The 23,443-nt window shown below is 41.0% G+C and overlaps 2 protein-coding genes across 2 annotated transcripts in view; both read left to right on the forward strand.

Moving 5' to 3' along the window:
* The first annotated feature begins 172 nt into the window (after positions 1-172).
* Positions 173-9,695, forward strand: trafd1 (TRAF-type zinc finger domain containing 1). Its single transcript, XM_080739203.1, has 12 exons — positions 173-563; positions 1,067-1,119; positions 1,207-1,342; positions 2,884-2,937; positions 3,054-3,492; positions 3,886-4,194; positions 4,320-4,384; positions 4,533-4,793; positions 6,475-6,607; positions 7,280-7,496; positions 7,615-7,672; positions 8,902-9,695. The coding sequence occupies exons 2-12, from the start codon at positions 1,085-1,087 to the stop codon at positions 8,938-8,940; spliced, it is 1,746 nt and encodes a 581-aa protein (XP_080595329.1). The 5' UTR covers positions 173-563; positions 1,067-1,084; the 3' UTR covers positions 8,941-9,695.
* A 1,398-nt stretch (positions 9,696-11,093) lies between these two features.
* Positions 11,094-23,443, forward strand: part of LOC308295538 (smoothelin-like) — a gene marked incomplete at both ends in the record, with an annotated part of 33,187 nt that continues 20,837 nt past the window's right edge. Inside the window, one exon of the mRNA XM_080738590.1 lies at positions 11,094-11,144. Within this exon, the coding sequence (XP_080594716.1) occupies positions 11,094-11,144 (51 nt within the window). The remainder of the gene's footprint in view (positions 11,145-23,443) is intronic.

Consider the following 23,443-nt stretch of genomic DNA (forward strand, 5'->3'; position numbering starts at 1 on the left):
GAACGCCGCGGTCCAGAAATGTGTTGTCTGGGCGTGTGTGTGTGTGGTGCTCCTGGTTCTCCTCGGCTACATTGACGAACGCACCAGAAATAGGTTTCACCCTATCAGATGACAGACAGACAGGAGGAAGTACGCCTCAAGTTTTCATTTTCTACCCAGTTTACCTAAGCTAGCTAACGTTAGTGTTGGTGCTAGTTGGAAACATCAGTCACGTTTACATTGACGTTACAGCGTTAAAGCGCAGATTATTTCACTTGGAGTCTTGGACTAAGTACTGCGACGAAGCGGGCGTCCTATGTGGATAGTTAGTTAAAAGGGCTGTTCGGTTACATTTGTTACCAAATAGTTCGCTAAGTTTGTTTGACAGACGACATCGACTCGTAACTAACGCTAAGCTAGCGACCACCGCCGAATAATCAGTACTCAGTCAGTAGCATAAATCTACATAACATGATTAGATTTAACCGATAGAAATGCTGCACCGCAAACAAGCTGTTTGATAAAAAAAAATCAGAAGCTAACCAGTTAGCCACCGCTGCTGGCAAATCACTTGGAAAATAAAGGTGAGCTAAATGAAAATAGTTGCTTGGAAATTAACATACCAACGAAGCTAGCTTGCTAAAAATAATCAACTTACCATCTCAAATCGATGGCTGTATTTGTTAACGAAAGTCTGATAGCCGTTAACGGAGTTATTGGCCTGTGTATTTAGGTGAAGAAATCGACGATCTGTTTGTGACGGATGTTTTTGTATATATTTTATTGATTAACCATATGTGATAATGACAATATAACACATTGGTTAGTCACAACAAACCTACGTAGCCTTGGATCACAAGACTGTCATCTGTCATGATGACTGTCATGTATCAGGGCTACAACAAACCTTGGATCAAGACTATCAGATGTATTTTTTCGATTTTTACATTTTTATTTAAGTGTTTCAATCTATAAAATACATCTATTATTGTCTTGATCCAAGGCTACAACAAATCATTCTATACATGTGAAGTGAAACAGCCTAATTTGTACCATTTATGTCACTATTTTCTATGTGTCCATATAGGCCTTAAATTGGAGCACAATGGCAGATGAAAGTACTCAGTTCTGCGCAAATTGGTAAGGCTGAAACCATTATTTGTCAAATCTGTCAAAATCAACAACATGGTTAATAATCAATGCCCTCAACTTTCTTTACTTCTCTAGCAAACATGACATCCCAGAGGCTAATTTCACCACTCACGAGATTCATTGTCGAAGGAACATTGCCCTGTGTGAGATCTGCCAGGAACCAATGCCCCGGTCAGACCTACAGAAACACAACGAGCAGGAGCACATGCAAGTAAAGCCTGAAAAATCCTGTCGAGTTGTGCATTGTGTCAAATACATTATATAATCCTCAGTGTTAATGAACTGTACAAATATGAGTCCAGTTGGTTACATTTGTAAAATCAACACAAATTGTTTTACCTTGAGTGGTGCCACAGGACAGCATTAAGGTTATTCACTAGCTGCAAATTGCAGCACTAGATTTTCTTTAATATGTTGAATCTAGGGTTGCAATACCTCCCATTGGCAGCCAATGCATCCAAACAGTTTTTTTTGCTCTCCGATTGTATTTAACAATGGCTGTATGGACAGCTTGAATTATCCTCTTTCTGTATGCAAAGTGTTTATTTCATAAGAATCCACCGTAGACATGTTATGAGCTACTTTCTGTCAAGAAACTCTGTTCAGTTGATTATTTTTGGAGTGTTGGAGTTTGGAAGCGCTCGTGGGAAATCACTCAACGGTCCTGTGTACCACGCTACCACCTGGTTCTAAATTGCACATACCGGTAATACAGAGGCAGCGGGATGTTGCTTTATTGAAGACGCCTGCTTCCAAAGTCCAACACTTGGAAAAAATAATCACCTGAATGGAATTTCTTGACAGAAAGTAGCTCATAACGGTGGATTTTTATGAAACAGATAGTTATTGAAGATAGAAAGAGGATAATTGAATTTCCATACAGACGCAATGTTGCAGAGTTTGACATTGTTTAATTAAAAAAAACTGTGGCTGCCAATGGGAGGTATTGCAACCCTAGATTTAACATATTAAAACAAATCTAGTGTTGCACTTTGCAGCTAGTTATTCACAAGGTCTGGTACCAGCCCCGGCGCCTCAGGGTTGCTGAGTCTTGCTAAGCATCCTCAGTCACAACCGGTTTGTCCTCAGTCACAACCGGTTTGGCACACGCTTGGTATGCAAATGTGGTCTTTTGTTTTTACTCGGCGCCCATACAGTATATGTATATGTATATCCTTCACTTAAAGCATAGCATCCTTAGCCATGCTCGCCGGGCCTGTCTGTGGTACAGTACAGTGCAATCAATATTGCGAATGTGTTTCTCAAAGCCAAAACCAGATAATGTATTACTTTACCCTTAACATTTTTACAGCAGTATTGTCTTGTTATTTTTAGCACAGTCTGCAGAGCATGCCACACCAACATGTCACTGTTTGTAAATCCCACTTGATTCTTGACTGGAACACATGACATTAAGAAGAAGTAAAATGTGGAAGGCAAAAGGGGACTGGTTTTGTGAAAGAATTGTTCATGTGAGAAAACGGTTTCCTCACGCATTACAAGGCCAATACCAGTCTCCAGAACCAAGGACCGGTGTTTTCAATGAATCTGTCATGGTTAAAATGGAGTTTGAAGTTACAATGGGTCTGTACAGACTTTTGTTTTTCTTAAGCTATTCCACATGAAACTGTGAAATGTACCTTCAGCCTAGAACCTACATATTGTAGTATTGGTTATAACCACTTGGTTATAACTATTGCTCAGGCCTTGCCAGAGAATCTACTCCTCAAAGCATCTTCACTTTCATTTCAGATTAAATGCAAATGTGGCTTGAAGATTGAGAAGAATCATTTCGATATCCACCAGGTATATCTAATAGAAATATTTTATAACCCTCATAACTGTCAGTTACAAAAAAAGCCTGATTAACACCATGGGATTGATTTTCTTTTCTTTTTGCCATTGTTGTAATTTTCTTACAGAGTTCTGAATGCCCTCAACGGTTGGTCCCTTGTCCGTACTGTGACCTGGAACTGGGTTTCAGTCAGTCTAAAGAACATGAAGAATATTGTGGCACGCGCACTGAGCCCTGCCCACGATGCAAATGCAATGTCATGTTGAGGGATCAAGCTGTCCACCCAGCCTTATGTGGCAGTCTTACTCCACCCCAAGAAAGGAACAACAGCCGTGCATTTCAGAACCCAGCTGAACCACAGTCCCCAGGAGCCTGGTTTGAAGCGCATTCCATCCGAAACCTTCTGAGGGCCCAAGATGGAGGTCCCAAAAACAACAACTTAAGTGCAGCGGAGACTAATGCCTTTCCCCAGTCATTTGATAGCAGATTTTATAACAGTACATGGGGTCCAATAGGCCCTGGGGACAGGAAGAACACTGCCCCTAGGAACACAGCATTTAGCCACTGTGAGTTAATCAATGATAAATCAAAGCTATATCTGTTCTGATCCATATTTTTCTTCCAATGCCCAAACAGTTGATTGAATGTTTTCTTGTGACATGTTGCAAGCCCAGTCACACAAAGTGATGGCAGCGCTCTAGAAAACGTTAGGTCAATTTCACACATTCTTAGCTTAAGCCTTCATCAGTGCATACAGTAGTTGTATCAATGCAGAGGCTCTGCTTTGCTGTCGCTGTCTGTTTCTACTGTGGGACCTGGCTTGCAGAATATATATTTTATGGCAGAACACCCAACCAGAGGTTCAATGAAGCTAGATTCACCTGACTGCCCCCCATTGTACTTTACATATGATTGTGTAAAGTATTTGATTTTTATTAATGGAATTCAACTTCCTGTAGTGCTAGAACAAGATGAACTTCTGCGCAACAGTGGCGACAACAATAACAGCAGTCCTTGGTCACACGTGGACCAATCATTCGGAGAAGACTCCTCCAGCCTGGACTATCTGTTGGCCCTGAGCCTGCAGACTGATGGAGAAGCAGGGGACCATGGCAGTGAGGGGGCCTTGTGGACTGATGTCTGGGACCACAAATTTGGGAGGATCTCCAACACCACCACCACCACCTCCTCTCCTCTCTCTCCCCCCAACAACAGCTACCAACATCTTGCAGCTGGCACAAGTATCACTGAAGACCAGGATCAGACAGGTCAGATAAGTTTAATAAAACATTTAATATAGAATATTTGATATCTGTTCATTTGTTTTGGGCTATTATTAATGAGGATTAGTGTGTCAAGTATCTGGAGAAAATGACAGTAATCTTTTTTGTAGATGCCATGCTCCCTTGTGAGTTTTGTGAAGAGCTATTTCCAGAAGAGGACCTCATTTTACATCAGGTTTGTGTTGTTTTATTTATAGTAAATGCCTTTATGTGGCAATTATATTTTCAAACACTGTCTCAGTACTCATGTTTGGTGGCACATGATTTGTGAATATTTTAGCATTCAATCTTGTGCATTTGTGTTTTTGGATTTGTTTTATCAGACCAATTGCAGTCCAGCCTCAGCCTTTGCCTCCTTTAGCAAGCGACCCCCATCTCCATTCAGTGAGGACAGGATGACAAGAGGTGCGGGGGGGCTGATGCACACCGTACCTGACAACCTGTCCGCAAACTTCCCTACGTTCCCTCGGTCAGTGTCCCCACCCTCCTATAGTCCCCCAGCCAGTCCACTGGAAGGAGATGTGGTCATTCCCTGTGAGTTCTGTGGTGTGGCTTTAGAGGAGGCTGTCGTCTTCCATCATCAGGTATGCTCCTTGTCGTTCCCAGGATTAGTAAAGCCCTATTGAAAAGACTCAGATCTGAGAGCGGATTAGCCTTACCTAACTTTAGGTTTTACTACTGGGCAGCTAACCTTAGAATTCTACAACACTGGTTGATGTCAGAGAGATCTCCTTCGTGTCCCATGTGGATTAAAATAGAATATTCCTCAGTTAGGCCTGCCTCCCTGGCTGCTCTTGTCCATACCCCCATACGGTTTTCTCTTTCCCTCTACTCTAAGTACATTATTGTTAAATCCACACTAAAAATGTGGAATCAATTCAGACGCCACTTCGGCCTACAAGCTCAATTCTTCTCGGCCCCAATTGCTGCTAATCCCTTATGCCATCCCTCCTTAATTGATAATGCATTTTCTAGGTGGTCAACTCTTGGTATTAATACTCTCAGGGATATGTACATTGATAAGGTATTTGCCTCTTTTCAGCAGTTATCTGAAAAGTATTCCCTCACAAGTCAACACTTTTTCCGGTATTTGCAGATTCGCAGTTTTGTGCGTGATATTAGCCCTGCTTTTCCAGATCTCCCAGAGCCCACGCAAGCTGATTCTTTTTTTAACTCCACTACTGAGCACCAAGGGCATAATATCTACTATCTACAGTTGTATTTTATCTCTGCGTCCCACCTCAATACAAAATATTACGAATAAATGGGAGGAGGATCTGGGCGAGGAAATCTCTGAGGATATTTGGGAGGATATTTTGCACCATGTTCATACTTCCTCTATTTGTGCAAGGCACGGGTTAATCCAATGCAAAATTGTCCATTTACCAAAGTTAGGTTATCTAAAATATATGTGCTGAGGTTGACCCCCTGTGTGATAGGTGTCGTCCGGCCCCTGCCACGCATGTTCATATGTTTTGGTCCTGTCCTTCCTTACGTAGGTATTGGACTGAGATCTTTGAAACCAGTCAGTGTGTGTCGAGGTACCATTTGAACCAAATGCAATGACGGCTATCTTCGGAATCCTTCCCCCTACACTGTCACTCCGAAACAGTGAGCCCACTTGGTGGCTTTTACCACTCTTTTATTCTGATGAGATGGAAGTCCTCTGCCCCCCCATCCCATCCTCATTGGATTAGGGATATACTCCACTTTATTAAATTAAAAAAAATTAGAAGCACTTTGAGAGGCTCTGTGTGTAAGTTTGAGAAAACCTGGGGTCCCTTCCTTATACTGGTAAACAACTTACGGTTCCAGACTGTCCCAGACTAATAAATGTTTATACCCTTTGCTTAATTGGGACCCAATCTCGGATGCAGCGGGGTATCCCTAGTATACCTATTATTGGGAAGAACTATGTGGGGGTGCTTGTTCATCATACAGTATATATTTTAATGTGGGGCAACCAAGCAATGTCTTGACAGAACATTAGCATTCAGTATCTTCTTCTTTCGTGTATCATCGTCCTTGATGATTGGTTAACAATATTTTATTTCACAAGATTTCTTGTTACTTAGAGGAGGCCATGGAGCTGGCTGTCTAAGGCACTCTTTGGGTCAAAATGTTTTTTAAGAGCAGCTTACAAAATGCGTGCTTGAGTTTTTAACAATATTTAATCAACAGCTTTCCAGAGCATATGGCAAAAAAGTCTTACATTGTTTATTTTAGGTCTCCTGATTCTTTTGTATACATTTTTTCTGCCTTCAGGATAAGTGTGACCTCCGACCCCACACTGCTCAACCAGGAGATAATAGATCAAAAGCAACCTTTCAGAAACCATTGACTCCAGCAACTCTTTGCCAGACTTCTCCAGATTTACAGAGGCGAACAAAGCACCAGGGTATGCCATTGTATTATATTTTGAAGGGGCCAATGTTTTTTTTGTCATTCAAGGGGCCAATGTTGATCACTTTAATTCATACACTAGTGTTAGAAATCTGTTATCACATGCTCCCAAAACACATACTGTAGATAGATATACGCACATTGCTATCACCCTAGTGGTCAAAGGACACCTGGGTGAGGCTGGATGCTGATTGCGGTGGAAATCTAATGTGAATGCGCTTAGACACTATTCTCTCAAACTACCAGCCCACATTGCTAGGGTTGGGATCCTCTAGAATTTTAACAATTCCCATTCCTTAACAATTCCCTCTTAACGGTCCGATTCTTGAACAGTTCCCTTTAACGATTCCGACGGGGTTCCAAATGATACCTAAAGGCCAGTCCACACCAATGAAACTACAACCATGCGACATGGCCTTAAAACTGATTTGTTGCAAGGATTTGCGACTATTTGCATTGGTGCGGTTTAGCCTTTACAGGACTGTAACTCTGAGAAATGGAACCAAATGGATTTGGTACCAGCTTTGACAGTGTGGCAGGTTCCAAATGTAATGGAACCAATTCCGGTTTTCTCAATACCGGATCCCAACCCTATACATTGCTGCAGATACAATAGATCTGTCTTTGGTCACATGTTTTGTTGTTTGTATTCTTGATGACATTATAGCAGACCCATTGGATCAGCTCTTTGGAATGGACAGGGAGAAACCACCAGTGCGCTATGTAAAGGAATGGCCGAGGGCATACAGCCAACTGCCAACTCCAGGAAAGATATCAAACTGTGATATTGGACTGAAAAACAGACCCCAGCCTACTAGGGAGGCAGTAGGTGCTCAGCCACCATTTAGTGACACATCCAAGCCCAGCACTACAACAACTAAGGGGTAAGACCAAAGGCATAATCTCTGATCTGCCAGCTAGCAACGGCTGCAACTCAGACTGCATTTCATTTTAATCCCTGTTAATTTGTGATGTGTATTAATGGCTTTATTTGCCTTCCAGACTACATACACAAGAAAATAATGAAGTGCAACGAAAAATGAGGAATCCAGGAACAAAGGTACCCCGGTCTATCGTTATTTACTTGGCATGAATAAAGGACATTGTAAGAATAAAGCATATTGAACACTTGTTTTGACTATATTGTGTATATTGAAGTGTTGCATGAGTAACATTAAGGTTAACCCTAACCGGCAAGCAACCAACAACATAATGAATAGGACAGCAGCACTTGCAGATAAGACTTGTGGATATAGGGTTATAAGCTTGAGACATAAAGATAATTACTAGTAAGACGCCTCAGGGCGACATGCGACCCCGCCCTAAAAAGCGAGGTCGTGCCAATTCTTTGCCATCTGGCCAGTGATGTATATCGGACCAGTTACCCATATATGGAGACCCCTAGTACCCATATATGGAGATCCATGTACTGTATATGGAGATATGCTGTGAGCCCAAAGATGCTTACTCAGTTATTCGTTATGTGAAAGTCCTATGATGTCTGTGACATCTGACATCATACCCTTTTATGCCCATACATGGAGATCCCTGTCTGTAGAACCAGACACACAGCTATGGGCTGTCTTGGCCATCTGTCTTGACCATATATGGATTCTGTTTGTGTGGTAGGTGGCCAATGTAGCCTCCATATATGAGCATTCTCATATGAAGTCCTGTTGGATATGAGCTTAATATTGATGACATCAGGGAACTCCATATATGGGCATAAAAGGGATTCTGTTAGTGTGCCATCACAGTGAAGCCAGAGCGTGATGTCAGAGCAGCAAACCCATTCTGTTAAGAGGTGGTTCCCCAGCATGATGTCAGACCGACAAACCCATAGACCTGTGATGTGTCAGGGGAACCACAATGTCAAGCATGACCTACAGAGATATGTGGACATGTGCCGGTTTTCATAGCAGTCGCAATCATACTCTGGTAGCCATTTGGCCGAGTACAGGTATGCAACAGGTCCAACTCCTATCCAACTACTTTTTTTTATACATTGTCAAGTTGGAGTCTGTTTTTCATGACGGTCAGCATCATGAAAAACGGTCAACGAGGATGCTCGGTCCCTCCAGGCTTCATGTCGCCTGTTTAACTGTCTACAGGTTAACTGTATTGCTGGGGCAATACAGAGGTGTAATTTAACTTGGGGATCACTACAAATACCTTGCATTTAAGTGGTGGTTGGACCCTGTCAGGCTGTCACCCACACATAATTACTTCTATATACTGCACTCAGCTCATGTGCATTCTTTGCATCTTTGTCTGTTTTTCAATTTTCAGTTGCCTAAGAAGCAAAACGAAGAGCAGGAAGAGGAGTGAGAGCAAGAATCTCTGGAGGGGAAGAATATCCACCAAAACATTTATCTTTTCTGAATTCTCACATTTTTACTCCGCAATCAAAACGCATACTTACCTGCTAAGTGCCTGTATAAGTGCTAGGTGTTTAGTAGTGGTATTTTATGACAATGTTTAGCTTTTTGAAGTCCCAACTGAATCTTTTTAGCAGCCACCATCTTTAGCCTTTGTTTCATTTAAAAAATTGCATGTATAAGTCTTACATGTCTGTCAGATTTTGCTTTTGTGATTTTAAGAATTTTCCTCAGTCACCTGTCCACGTTTTCATGTAATACTTAAAGACCTTCATTTTCATGTCTGTTCTTCTGACTCCTCTAGCTAACAAAGGTCTATCAATGTCCTATTTTTGTTTCTGCTTTAAGTAAAGCACTTTGATATAATGACATGGTTTGGTTAAAAGGGCCTAACAAATGGATTTGATCAGTGTAGATCAATGCATGTCTGACTAAGAAATATTCAATTACGTGCTATTGGGCAATTGTCTTTCTTTTTTTTTGTGATATCAATGTTTTGTTTTGTTTATTATACTGAAGGACTACAAGGGAGTGGTGTTGCTGATGTCATGAAGGTTATAAAAATGTCTCCAGTTAATTACCTTGGAAGTTGTATAAAGATTTAAGTAAAGATAACTTGAGCTCATATTAGATTATAAATCCAGATATCATTAGGTTATTTTTAGAAACACTTCAAGGAAAGGGGTTTAATTGGGATGTTTTGGCTTATTAACAAATGCTTTTAATTAAAATATTGAATTAAACTGACATTTCTAGACTGAGTGTTTATGGATGTTAAGAGTTGATATATTTAACAACCCAGCAGCCAACGCGAAAAATATAAATGGAAACAAAAACGAAATAGGCTATGCTATTTAGCATGTTTGGATACATCCGGTGAAATGACAGAATTTCAGTGTTATCCTTTTGGTCACTAGCCAAGGAGCCTCCTTGATTCCTGGTAAGACATTAATAAAGCAGGTTAGAGCTTAATAGATAAAATATTCTTAATTCTTCTATGATGTGCCAGTGCGTAATTGTAGATAGGCTATTTTCAAAATATTTTGTATATGCCTACATGTGAAATGTACATTCTGCACAATGAGTATACTTTTACTTTTGTACTGTAACTTAAAGGGGAAGACCACCCATTTTCAATTGAACTATGTCACTAATATAACTTGGAGGAGTTGTGTGGAAACAGAAAAAAAGTTCCCCCCCTTCTGTGTTGCCTAGAACTGGAAGATTAATTTTGGGGTTTGTATTGTAAAGTACAACGGTGTGATGTCATCAAGTTGTACTTTACAATACAAACCCCAAAATCAATCCTCCAGTTCTAGGCAACACAGAAGGGGGGAACTTGTTTTCTATTTCCACACAACTCCTCTATGGTAGGCTATACAGTATTAATGACATAGTACAATTTTGAAAATGGGTGGTCTTCCCCTTTAAGTATAATTTGATACCAATACTTTTGTACTTTTCCTCATTACATTTTTTTCCCAGACTTTTACTATTCTATATTGTAGTAGACACTTTTACTTTTTTCACTTGTAGCCTACAAAATGTGAGTAGCCTACTTTTTCCCACCACTGTAAATAAGCATGCACATTGCACAACCTACAGTCCACTTCCACTGGTCCATCGGAAGCCAGTAGGTGGCGTAGTTTCCATTAGTGACCAAAGCTGTAAGAGCTCTTTAGTGCCATGCGGCGCGCTATGTATGAATGTGGGAGAAGTTTGAGACCAAGGGGCGGGCCTACAACTTGGAGTGGGAATTCTGTATTCAAAAACTCCCAGTACCAGCCTTTATTGTGTGCAGACCTGTACTGTTAGTGTTCCAGCGTTAGCTTAACTGGACGGGTCTATACAATATTACCGAAATATGTGTCCCATTAACAGCTCACGCTTTCACGTCTAATAGAAAGGGGTTTTTGGGTTGTTGTTGCTGCGCGCCGTGGACTGAGCTGTTTATTTCAAATAGATAACAAACGGCAAAGAATCGTGCAGGTGGTAGGCTTGGCCGCTTGGCTACAACAACGTTGACCAGTGGAGAGAAGAGTCGCATAACAGCTGATCCTTGAGTCCTTTTCGGATCACCTGTGTTTCTTCAGAGAAATTAAAATGTCCCTGGAGAGGTTTTCAACGCTGGACGAGTCCTCGCTACGAGCCTTGGTGAGTAAATGAATGGGATGGGATGCTCACTGTGTAGCCAGGTGAAGTGGCTTCTGTTCTCAGAGGAGAGGACTAGGAGATCACAATGTAACTGAGCCTTGATACAAGACAAGACTGTATGACCGTCTTCATCCAAGGTTATTGAGACATTATATGGATGGGGTAAACAAATTGACGCTACAAACTCCACCTAAACATCCGAGTGAATTCAATTCAATAAATATTTTCCTTTCCCCTTTCCTTATCTTATAGTTTGGTTGACCCTTTAAGGTTTTACACGTGATGGGACTGAAGTGATTGACTGAATGTCAATACATTATGTCAGTCTCACTTGTGAGAGGGGTGTAAAACACATTTTAACTGACACCTGACCTGTGTGGCTGTGTTTGTGTAATAATAATAAACATACCCTGGGTCCATAATAATCTATTTTTCTGTTTTGACGTTTGTAACATTGTCATCATCACGTTGACAGTCAATAAACCTTTCTCTAACACTACACTTGCTGTTTTGACAGCAGCACCGATGAGGCAGAGGGAAATCACTTTATGAATGAAACACACACTTGCCTGATCACACTTCATAATTATCTGTAATATAGACAAGGATTATAAATCATGGGTAGACATAAGCACTCTTGCTCACTCTTAATCATAAACATTAGACACTGGCACTCCAGTGAGTCAAATCCTTTTATTTCCTGTTTATACTGTCTTGACTGACAGTTGTTGCACATGTAGTGACTGTGTATCATGTAGCCTGGTTATTCTATTCAGGTGGCATAAAGTCAGTGATCTCACATTCCTAATCCCTGGGCATAATCCTAAACTCCCTCTAATTACTTTTCTATTATTGCGACCGTAGGTCGCATTTACTACCAAAACCTCCACAGGCTGTCCGTGAGTCAGTCAGTCCGTCAGTCACACGTCACACTCTTGCCCTGCTCATATCTCCGCAACCGTTGCCCCGATCCATGCCAAATTTTGCACACACACTCCTTACCTGCCAAACTACAACCTCCAAGGACCCCCGGAGCTCCAGGGACCCCCAGGTCCCTGGGGGACCCCCAGATGTAAAAAATGACCAAATGTGCTAAACTGACCAAATGACCACCCCAACGGGGCTGCTCACGGGGAATTCCCGGGGACCACCGACTCCTGGTGCTCCAGAACGGATGCAAAAGTGGTGGCGCCCCCAGTGGAGGACCCCCTACACTGCAGCTCACATAAAATGCCATAACTCCGGCTAGGAGCGACCGGGACAGCCGGGGCCGGTACCTATTCGTCCGCCTTGGCGGCGCGGAGACCCCACCCCTCATTTCTCACATGGCCCTCTTCTAGCGCCACCATGAGGCCGATTCTTGCAAAACACATTTTTGGACACTGCTCCTACAATTTTTGCCCTAAAATCACGCAAATCGGTACACAGTATGTCTACACTCATCCCATCAACATGAATCTCTCCCATATAGCGCCACCTCCAGGCCGATTTTTAAAAACACATTTTTGGACACTGCTCCTACAGATTTTGCCCTAAAATCACGAAAATCACTACACAGTATGTCTACACTCATGTCATCAACATGGATCAGGAAGATTTTGGCAAAACAAAATTTTGCCCTATTTGTGGAGATAAGTGACCTACGGTCGCTTATCTCCCGATTAGGGAGTCTTACTGGTTACTATTATTCTTGAAGCTTAGATGTACATGTCCTGTGTTTCATATGGCAGTGCTGCTGTAACTGAATTTCACCTACAGGATCAATGAAGGTCTATATCTATCTACCATTTCATGCTGAAAAAAATTACACTTTTCAAGCAATGGAAATTGTATTTTTATTATTTTTGTATTAGAGCGACGGGTACATACTGTAGTTGTCTATGACCGGCTTTAGAGTGGACCTAAAGTTCTGCATTCTTGACTTGATTTTATCAAGTTGTTATCCTGATGGGTGGCTTCCAAGGAGTACATAAAATCTATGAATGCAGAATGTATGCACAGAGAAATTGCCATCTTAGAATAACATTTTGATTTCCTTTTCCTGAAGATTTGGTGAACTTGATGAAGAAAAGCTGATTGTTTTTCATGTAGGTTAGGGAATAATGTTTTGTTGACCTTTGCTTGGCTACGTAGAGAGAGTAGTTTACTGAACCCATCTTTTCTCAGAGGTTTCAGGGAAGGAATTGTCTTGGCAAGAACTCCAGTCACTTCCTTTATATCCCTGAAAGGTCAAAACTTTACCACAAGTGAAAATAGAGCTACAGTACGGTACAGGACATATTATTTTCCTTGATATTTCTGTTTGATTATAATACATACTGTATTCAGTCTGGTGTGTGGTCTATTGTGGAAGTATTGATATTACACAATGTTTGTCCCCATTCATTAAGAAAGACAGAAAGACAAAGAAAAGAAAATCAGGCTGTGGATTTATTTCCCATCTAAATACTTCAAATGGCCATCACAAAACATTTGTTAAAAGGATTGTTGACAACTGAAAACTACAGATCAACTAGCATTATGAAATCACATCGTAGTTATAGAATAATACATTGGTATCTCATCATGTAAACTGGGAATGGAATCCATTGGCTACAGAATGTTTATTATACCAACATTCATGAACCATTCCCAAAATAAATATGAAATATTATGTCTTCTCTGTGCTGTGCAATGAATGAATCTTGGTTGTGCATCTCCCCCATTACTTCCTCCCTTCAAATATGACCACCAACAAGGGTCATTCACATCCCACAAATTAAATGACCAGCTTGAAGTCTTGTGGTGACTTAAAGTGTCATGTTTTTCCATACTAGAGTTGGCTTGGTTTCACAGGAAACCAACCCTGTCTGAAGATTATTTCTACATAGTAGTTTATACAATATGGAGTTATTGGATTTAATTTCTGTTAGAAAAAGAGACTTTGTTTCTACAGTATCCAGATCCTGTAAAGAAGAACATCAGTATGAAAGTTGCATTTGCATTGCAATTCTTGAACAGAGAATTGTTAACTTTTGCATCTCAGGAAGTTGGTAAAAATAAAATATGTCAGTACAATTTAGAGTGGCTTGTATGCAACAGGTAGTTGTGAAGTCTGGAGCTTTTGCTGTAAAACGACCTAAGGATAACGCATGTGAATCCAAGGTCCATTGTGTTGAACAAAATACATATGGGAGCACCTGTAACCACACTAATCTCATGATTACACTTCCATTCAGCCCACTGGCTGCCTGCTATATTGCCCATTTATTCCCCTCTATGGCAACCAGCAACAACCCTTTCCTTTTGGCCTCACCCACTTAAACACACAGACTTGTCAGTCGGTGAGTCCGTTTCTTTGACCTTTTTGCTGCTGAGGAAGAGAAGTTGTTGAGAGGATGTTTATTGGAGTCCATCTGTTTGAATGGTGCTTAATATTTATGCTTTCCAACCACAAAAGAGAGTGAGACAGCTGCCACTGAAGACTGTTGAAGCCAACCACCACTTCCCCACCACTCAACCCCAGCAACAGGGACGTGCAGAGAATGTTAGAGAGGCAGGGGATGAAATGTCTAAAAGGGACTTTTGGTGAAAATAGCAGACCTCCCAGCTCAGAACGCGTCACGCTGCTTGATTTCTACACAGAGAGGGCAATTCTTTCAACATAAGATGGCGCATTCAATTTCAAGAGAGTTTGGACAAGGCAATTCTCTTGAATGCTGCCTTCAGGAATGGCATGGAAAGAGGGCACTTATGTTTCTTTCACCATAGTAAAAACTGCATCCATGGTCTGGAGAGGGCACTTTTTACAGACGTATAAAAGGGCAGGGGCTCAAGCCCCCTCTGAATGTCTGTGTGTGCACGTGCCTGCCCAGCACTAACCCACAGTCTAGTTACATTCTAATCTTAAAATGATGATTATAAAGCCTAATTTAAAAAAAATCTGTTTTGAAAAGTCTGACATTTTTTACATTAAGCAATGCTAGGTGTATGACAAAGTATATTAATCTTAGTCATTATGTCCTCTGGATGTGATGTGTTTGGGTGAAGGCCCTGAAAGTCTACAGGTGTTTCTCTGCAGTGGGAGGTTTTCTCTATTGGTAGGCAAAGCACATTTTGCCTGTTTCAGATCAGAGCATAGTAGTTGACTTTGGCATCTGTCAGCATAATAAATCATTGTCACTGCTTCTGAACATTCCCCCAAGCTTATAATTATGTCTAAGTGAAATCCGCCCTGAGCCTGGGATCAGTTGGCTTATGAGTGGAGGTGGGTTCCAGTTAACTGACATTGACCAAAACCAATAATCAAAAAAAAATAATGTACTATGTTCAAAATAGGCAAACAAACTGGAGAAGGGTGCAAAAGTTGCACACTCATATGCAGGATCATTTATTGATACCAACATTTTGACCTGGAAAGGTCGTCTTCAAGGATTAAGTTATAGTAGCATTATATGGCATATATGAGAGAATGGTAAGAAACTACAAAGGGAAGTTGCAACTACAAGGTTCCTAAATATGAGGTTAATTTTCCTTTCCTTATTTTTCCTTTCCAGGTCAAAACGTTGGTATCAATACATTATCCTGCATCGTGGCTATGAGTACCTAATGGCCAAAATGGGCCATATTTAATGTTATACTTTCACCTTTTTTTATTGTGGAAATAGCTGATCTACAATACTGTATGTATTTTGAGCTTGTAGATCTGATATTTCCGCTTTTCTTTCTACATGATAATGATTATGACAAATATGCTAAATCAGCGCTATTCAACCTGCGGCCCATGGGCCGCATGCGGCCCCTGCGTCATGTCTATGCGCCCGTCATGGTCATACCAATAAAAATATATTTTTTCTACTTTCCATGTGGACAAAGTAATTTTTCAGTTGGTCCAAAACCAATAGGAAACAATTTTTGTCTTGTTTTATACAAAAAAAAATCCTATTCATTTGTTCCAAAATCATTAATGACATGTGACAATCTTTTTGTTCAACAAGGTTTGGCCTTATAGATGGAAATGTGACAGTTTCCTTAACCTTTAGACTACTCATAATTGTCTAAAAGTCCAAAATAGTATCGTCATTTTTAGCTTGCGGCCCTTGGACTTTTTATATTTTGCTGAGTGGCCTGAGCTTTCTTAAGTTGTGTAGCCCTGTGCTTAATGATTGAGACTATCTCAAATTATTGCGATCATTGGGACAGGCCTATAGACATGATTTCTCAGAGCAGTCCCTGTCCTGTGTGCATCTGTGGGCTGATTTTGTATGTGGGAATGTCTCATTCTCAATCATAATGATTTGTAGCTGGTCTTGCTGTCCATGTGACTGTCCTTTCTCCCTGGTGGGCAGGAGACTTTCACACATGTTTAAAATAGAGCTATTGCATTCTGTGGCTAGTATGGGACCCCTGGGCCCCAGTTTTATGGTTCTCTGGGCTCTTTGTGTGTTGACAAGGGCTCAACGGTTACAGTTGGGCAAAAAGAATAGGCTTGTTTTGAAGTCTCCCACTGCAGTCCCCAGGTCTCCTTGCCCCCCAGAGACGGGGTCCAAATGTCAGCCTCGTCACGAGCAGAGGGATAAATCGGAACAATTACGCCAGATTGCATAACCTCTGTCTGGGTCTATTTTCAAATGTCGTGGGTTCATCTGGACTTTTATACAGCTTGTCTTGTACTTAAAATATACTGTGTGGTGTCTGTCATCACAATCATCATATTCTGTGTATTGCAGTGTTTTGATGATAACTCACCAAGTTAAAACTGAATGGAAGGGCATGTCTGGTCATTCACCACAACATGATTTTGCAAAGCTGCACAGAATTGAATTGAAGGATTTGTTCCAGCATCATGAAAACCACCTCCCTACCGACATAGAGGGTGCAGTTCATTTGAATAAGAAGTCCTGAATGCAAGCTGCTGCATGCATCTCTGCTCTTAGCACAACCTTTACCTTATACATCTATCGTAGACATACAACATATTGTGTGCTGCAGACCACTGATAACAGTTGTTGACTCAGGGTTTATTGTAGTCAATACAATTCAGTATAGTAGAGGACGGGGTACTATTGACCCCTGTCATTGTTTAACCAAAACCCTATATAGTTGGCCGGGATCCCCCAAGGATAGATTATCTAGTATTTTCCTCTGAACCAAATCTCTTCACCGAAGATAAGCTTGTAACGTGACACGTGAGATTGTAGATCTATTTTAGCCGAATATTTGTTTACCCCAGAATAGGGACGCTAGAATTCAAGTGGCTAGAAGTAATTTATGGTGTATATTAGGGCTGCACAATATAACATTTTATATCTCGATATTTATGCCAAATATTTTGATATCGATGGGATATATAATATTACCAAATATCACACCCAGTGTGAAGTGAGCGGTGCCTTTGAGTAGTGTTGAACTATCCTCCTGTTTCCACAGGAATCTACTGTAGAATTATGTGTGGGACACATCCGGGTATTCTGGGTATTACGGTTATCGGTTACGCCGCATTCGGCTCGGCTGGGACGCAACTGTGAGACGGAACTGCCACCCACTTTCTGCGCAATGCACGATGGGACGCTGGAAACTTGTGGATATGAATTCTTCTGTTGTCCATTAATGTCAAGGCTGCTCAACAGCACCACTTGGTCACCCAGCGGTATTGCAGCTGTTGCTACTTGCAAGGCTTATGAGTATACTGCAAACAAATATACATGCATACATATTACATAGGGACATACACCCTCGGTCAAGCATGGGAGTGCTTGCACCGCTCGAAACAGCATTATCACAAGTCAAAATCACTCTTGATTTTAAGTGCTATTGGGTTCCCACTTCCCACACTTGTTATAAGTGAAGCAAAAGGCAACAATATGGGCAAAAATGTGGCCTATTTGTCGCCCAGCGTGATATATTGCCCATATCTTGCCTTTTGCAATACTTACTGATATTGCACATGGTCATACCTCAATAACGATATATTGTGCAGCACTAGTGTCTATTTGCCCTCACCTGGAGCAACAAAGATCTATACGCTCTACTTTTTAGTTTACGTGCACAGAGGTCACAGTGCACACCTGATTCATTCTGCTAGGCCTGTCATCCTGCTCGTAGGTATTTACTCCCTTCATATTTGTATGAAGCCCTTTCCCTTGTGATTATCACCTTCAGTTTTAAAGATGTCAGGAGGTTCATTGTGGGGGACGGGTGGGTGATTTCTTTATTTCTTTTGGCTGCTTCATCTTTCCCACTCTGGGGCTGACACAGTACAATTTATTTACACTGTAATTTTCGATCGCTAACAGCAGTATTTGGATATTCAATGCCTTCAGTGACTATCCAAACACACAGCCGTTTCATGCAGATAAGAGCGTGTTGTTTGATAAAACAGGAAACTTCTGTCATTGGCTACTGCTAAAAATAGCCTTGTGTTTTGACCAAATGTTCTGAGAATAAAGTTGAGCTTTGAGATGAACTACTGTACATACAAACTACTGTAAGATTAATATTTAGTGTATTGTTTTCTTAAAACAATTTGGATTTTAACACATAAACACAAATGAACACATAGATACAGTACATTTATTATATTTTGGAAATTTGTAGAGGTATAGTATAGTCTCATCTCATTATTAAAGATCAAATCGGGAATTGTTTTGGCATTTTACATTTAAAATGTTGTAGAATATGACTATCATTGCAGTGATGTTTTTATAAACAAATAATTTGGTTTACTCAAAGAGGTTGATTACTGCTTGCGTCAAACTCGGTATAGTCATCTGCCTGCATTCAAGCTAAAACTGAATTTTGATGGCATGTTCAAGAATACGTTGCTGTGGAGATATAACCACCGCCACATAAAGAACTCTTTAGACTGTTCTCTGGATGCCTGGCCATTTGTGTGAATGCACCATGTGAGAGTATATAGCATGAGTAAGTGACTGCATCATGTGCATTCAGATAACAGCAGTCTGGTCCACTGACAGAGAAATGTAGGTTGTAAAGCAGGGGCATAAGGCTCTCGCTGCTCATAGCCACTTATTTCAAGCACATTGTGTGTGGCATATAGCCATGGAGGACTATAAAAATCAAACCTCGGTTCGAAGTGGAGCGGTGAATCTGTGGGTGTGTGTGTGTGTGTGTGTGTGTGTGTGTGTGTGTGTGTGTGTGTGTGTGTGTGTCTGTGCCTGCACAACAGCGCCCCTCCTTTAACTTGTGTGGCCACTCAAGGTATTGCCATGCTACGGACATACCCAGCCAGCCAGCCAGCCAGCCAGCCACATAGCCAGCCAGCCACATAGCCAGCCAGCCACAGACATACCTGTCGATTGGGAGCGCTTTCACCGCTCCAAAAACTATATGCCTTCTGCCTTCAGAAATGTCAGACAATAATTCAATCACATTGAAGTTCAGATTTGACATCCTGCTGTCAAAGCGTCTTCCTTCTCTTTCTCTTCCTGCATCTCTCGCTCAAGTGAACCAGCACACTTCAGCAATTAGTCCCCATCTGTCTTGAAGCAACACTCTGTCAAATGGAAAGATCTGGAAAGAGACTTAAAGGTGTGCTCTGTATCCCCAGCTGCCCACTGTTCTGAAAAAACATCTGTTTGTTGCTTCTTGTCACACACCCTGTGGCCTTAGTCGGATGCATGTAGCAGGTGCTTTGGACTCGGGAGAAAGATTTAGGGGATCTTTAATCTCTTATCTGACTGTGTTAACAGTCTATCTATTCATAGCGTCTCACTACGGATGGTGAGCACCTTGGAGATCGGTGTACATAAGACTTATGCACAGCACGACTTATTAATGGTTGTGTTTAGGGCTGTCACGATATGGCATTTTATATGACGATTAATTGTCACTCAAATAATTGCGATTAACGATTTAATTGTGTTTTTGTTGTTGATAATTACATTTCTCTTCAGCTTTAGGCTTTGAAGTTGCACATGGTAGATATGACACATAACCTAAATATACAAAGAAATTACTGACATATTTGACAACTTTCTTCTTAAAAAATAACATTGATAGTGGAAATAGCCAATCTACAAGCTCACAAGCTTGTAGATCTGCTATTTCCACTATTTCTGAAAATGTTTGTAAATGTATGAACATTTTTCAACATTCCCGATAATGACGATTATGCCAAAATATTTGCGATTATGTCAAATAATTGCGATTAGACGATTATGTAATAATTGTGACAGCCCTAGTTGTGTTTGGCCTTTTCTAAATGCCAGAGGAGAAGTAACATTCCGCAAGAGAGAAAAAGAGCAGCATGGGTAATTAACTACGGGCCAAAACCATCATGGTGGGAAATGTTTGCTTTAACTGAAATTTATTTCATAGCGGTTTTGATCTTTTATATGTTCTCTTCTAAATCACAAAACACTATAAATTTGTAGTAATAAATAAAATGTACTTGGAAGGCAAATCTGAAGTATGGTCTTAATGTTGTTCAGGAGAGGAGCATGCAGAGACGTTCATTTAAATCTGCCAGTGCCAGCACCAACTGAAAGTGGCCGACTATTATAAATCTTTGTGTACTATACCAGCACACAAACATACCTAACTGAACTGTGACCACTGACCAGTACATAATGGAAAGATATGTTGCACTGGGCCATTATTGGCTCTTCTGCAGTGGAACAGGAAAACATGGAAATGACACTGTGGTTTGGTTTCTTTCGAGGAGTAGAGTGGTGTAGTCAAAGATGGAATAGGACTGTGTTTCTTTCTTTGCCTTCCTCTCTGAATCCCTCCGGACACAGGCATTTCCTGAGATCCACCAGAAATTGTCCAACGGATGTTGATGTTTTGCTTTCCACCCTGCTGTGTTTAAAGAGGTGGATTTCTCGAAATATACACAGATCATGTATTAAAAGTTGTTTTACTTTGTCTGTCTCTTGCACTGTCAGTCTAGATAAGAGGAGTTGGCATTACGGAGTCTGGTGAATGTACAGTGTAGCAGGATAAAGTGTTCCAGTTCTTGAGCATTACATTATTTTCAAACTTGGTATTTCATACCAAGAAGGGATTTCTTTCCCACCTCCATGCTTTTCACTAATTAAACCAACAGAGCCAGGCAGTCACCCACAGCTTTAAGTTAGACTTGTGAGCAATGTGCCATATTTGGAGTCAGTGTCACTTCATCATGTTGCAGGTCTGGGTCTGCTCCAAGAACAATGTCAGCTCAAGTGAAGAAATGGACCAATTTAATGCCAACTGGCTGTCTTGTATTTATGACTGGCATTCCACATGGCTGTGTGTGTTCTGTTATACTCTGAATATGTTATGGTGTTAGTAAAAGCTAATAACACGTTATAGACAGCTTATCTGTCATGTAGATGACTTTGGAAAAAAGGAATACTCAAAGGCTAGGTAGGTACGGTGACAATAACAAACCAAAGCTTGAACAACAAAAGAAAATGTAAACGGAGAACTTGGGAGAGCTTTTTGTAGCAAAAAGTGAACTGATACCATAGACAAATGGTAAGACGGTGTCTATAGAGGTGGTCTAATGTTGCCCATCTCAATGTCATCAATAGAATACATCTGACCATGTATAAATATAACCACCTGATTCAAACCCTGGCCACCCTGCATGGGAACCTACCTCATTCAAAGTGGAATCCCTTCCCCGGCCAAGGGCTGACTTAGGCTTAATTAGGCTTCTGATCTTCAGGCATGCATACTCAATTAGTTAAAAACACAAGAACATGTCATTTAAGTTGGAAATACACATTTTTGAACATAAATATCTTAAGTTGGTGTTTTAGTATTTTATTGTATAGTTTTTCATGACTAATGCCTCATTCACACTACAGATATATAGTTGAACGTTTTGCTTGGTAATTCAATGCAATCTCAATGGAAACCAGCTTTAAAGATGCAGCACACAGAAAGAACAAAGCTTTGAAAGCTTTAAAGCTGGTTTCCATTGAGATTACATTGAATTACCAAGCAAAACGTTCAACTATATATCTGTAGTGTGAATGAGGCATTAGCCTGTTGAAAGTGAATGAGCATTTGATTAGTAGCGGGTGAGAGTAATGATAGCAAACTGAGAAAACAAACCTGTAACACATTGGATAGATTGAATGAAAAACATAGAGGGCGCCTTGTGCCTCGTGCCTTGTGTTGACCTATATATATGAAACCAAATTTTGATCAGACCAGCAACAAAATGTAGGCCAGACTCGTCTAAACAGTCAGTGGTCTGACCTGGATCTGTGCTCTCTCTCTCTGGTCTGACTTGAGAGAGAAAACAATGTGTGGAGCCATACGAACGGTAGAAATGGGTCAGTCAAGTCTAGTTTGACCCTCTCTTATTCTTCAGAAGGTTCCCTGCTAGGGTTTCTTTTTCTTCAATGATTAGACAACATGCCATTGTAGCGTATGTGACCTGTAGGACTGTCAGTCACATTTGCACTAGTCTCGCGTAGCCAGACAACTATTCCACAATCTCCGAATGCTATATAGAGTCTGGAACTACACCTCCTGAACAGAAGCTGGCATTTCCATTCATGAAAATATATTTTAAAATGTCATTTCTGCTAAGCAGAGCTAAATATGCTTAGATGATTTTTATTTATATTGGGATAAATGTGCGCGATGTTAAAAACTAAATGGAAGTGGGGAGGAGGCTTCACTTTCGCTTTAACCGCCTACTCATCGTTCTTCTTACGTTACCCCAGACCCGGAGCATTTGCAAATCGTGGAGTAAACAGTCTGGCCTCACAAGACTATATTTGCCCTAGAGTCCACAATGATGCACAACGATGTTGTCAAAAAAGTCACATAATGGCTGATATATCGGACTAACCGATACATTATTGGTCAGGCTCTAATTCACACATTGCTTGCAGGAGGCTCAGATCTGTTTCCAATGCGTCATTGCCATCCTATAGTCAGTGCATTGTTGATGCCCCATACCGTACCCCCCTCCGACCCACAATGCATTCCTGTATCTGTCCTTTCTTTATGTCTGCTCTTTGAAGTGTAAAGGAGTCATTGTTTTCCCAGGTTTGTTCTGGGCCTCTGGCCTAACATCCTAATACTGAGTTCTTAGTGAGAGGGATAAGCTATCCCACACACACGTCCTACTGGAGACGGAGAGCTCAATCCCAATGCTTTTGTCTTCTTGTGCCTGTTTCTCTATTTCACACTGCCACTCTTAAAATGGTTCTTCTTCTTATCCTCTGCCAGTGCCACAGACACTGGATAGGCCTACATACACCGGGCAGAATAGCAACCTAAGCTCATTTCTTCTGATTCAATTCATAGGTTTATTTTTTCCTACCCCAGAGGCTACTGAAGCTATTCAGAAA

The sequence above is a fragment of the Nannobrachium achirus genome (assembly GCF_963921795.1).
Source record: "Nannobrachium achirus genome assembly, chromosome: 12".
NCBI lineage: Eukaryota > Metazoa > Chordata > Actinopteri > Myctophiformes > Myctophidae > Nannobrachium > Nannobrachium achirus.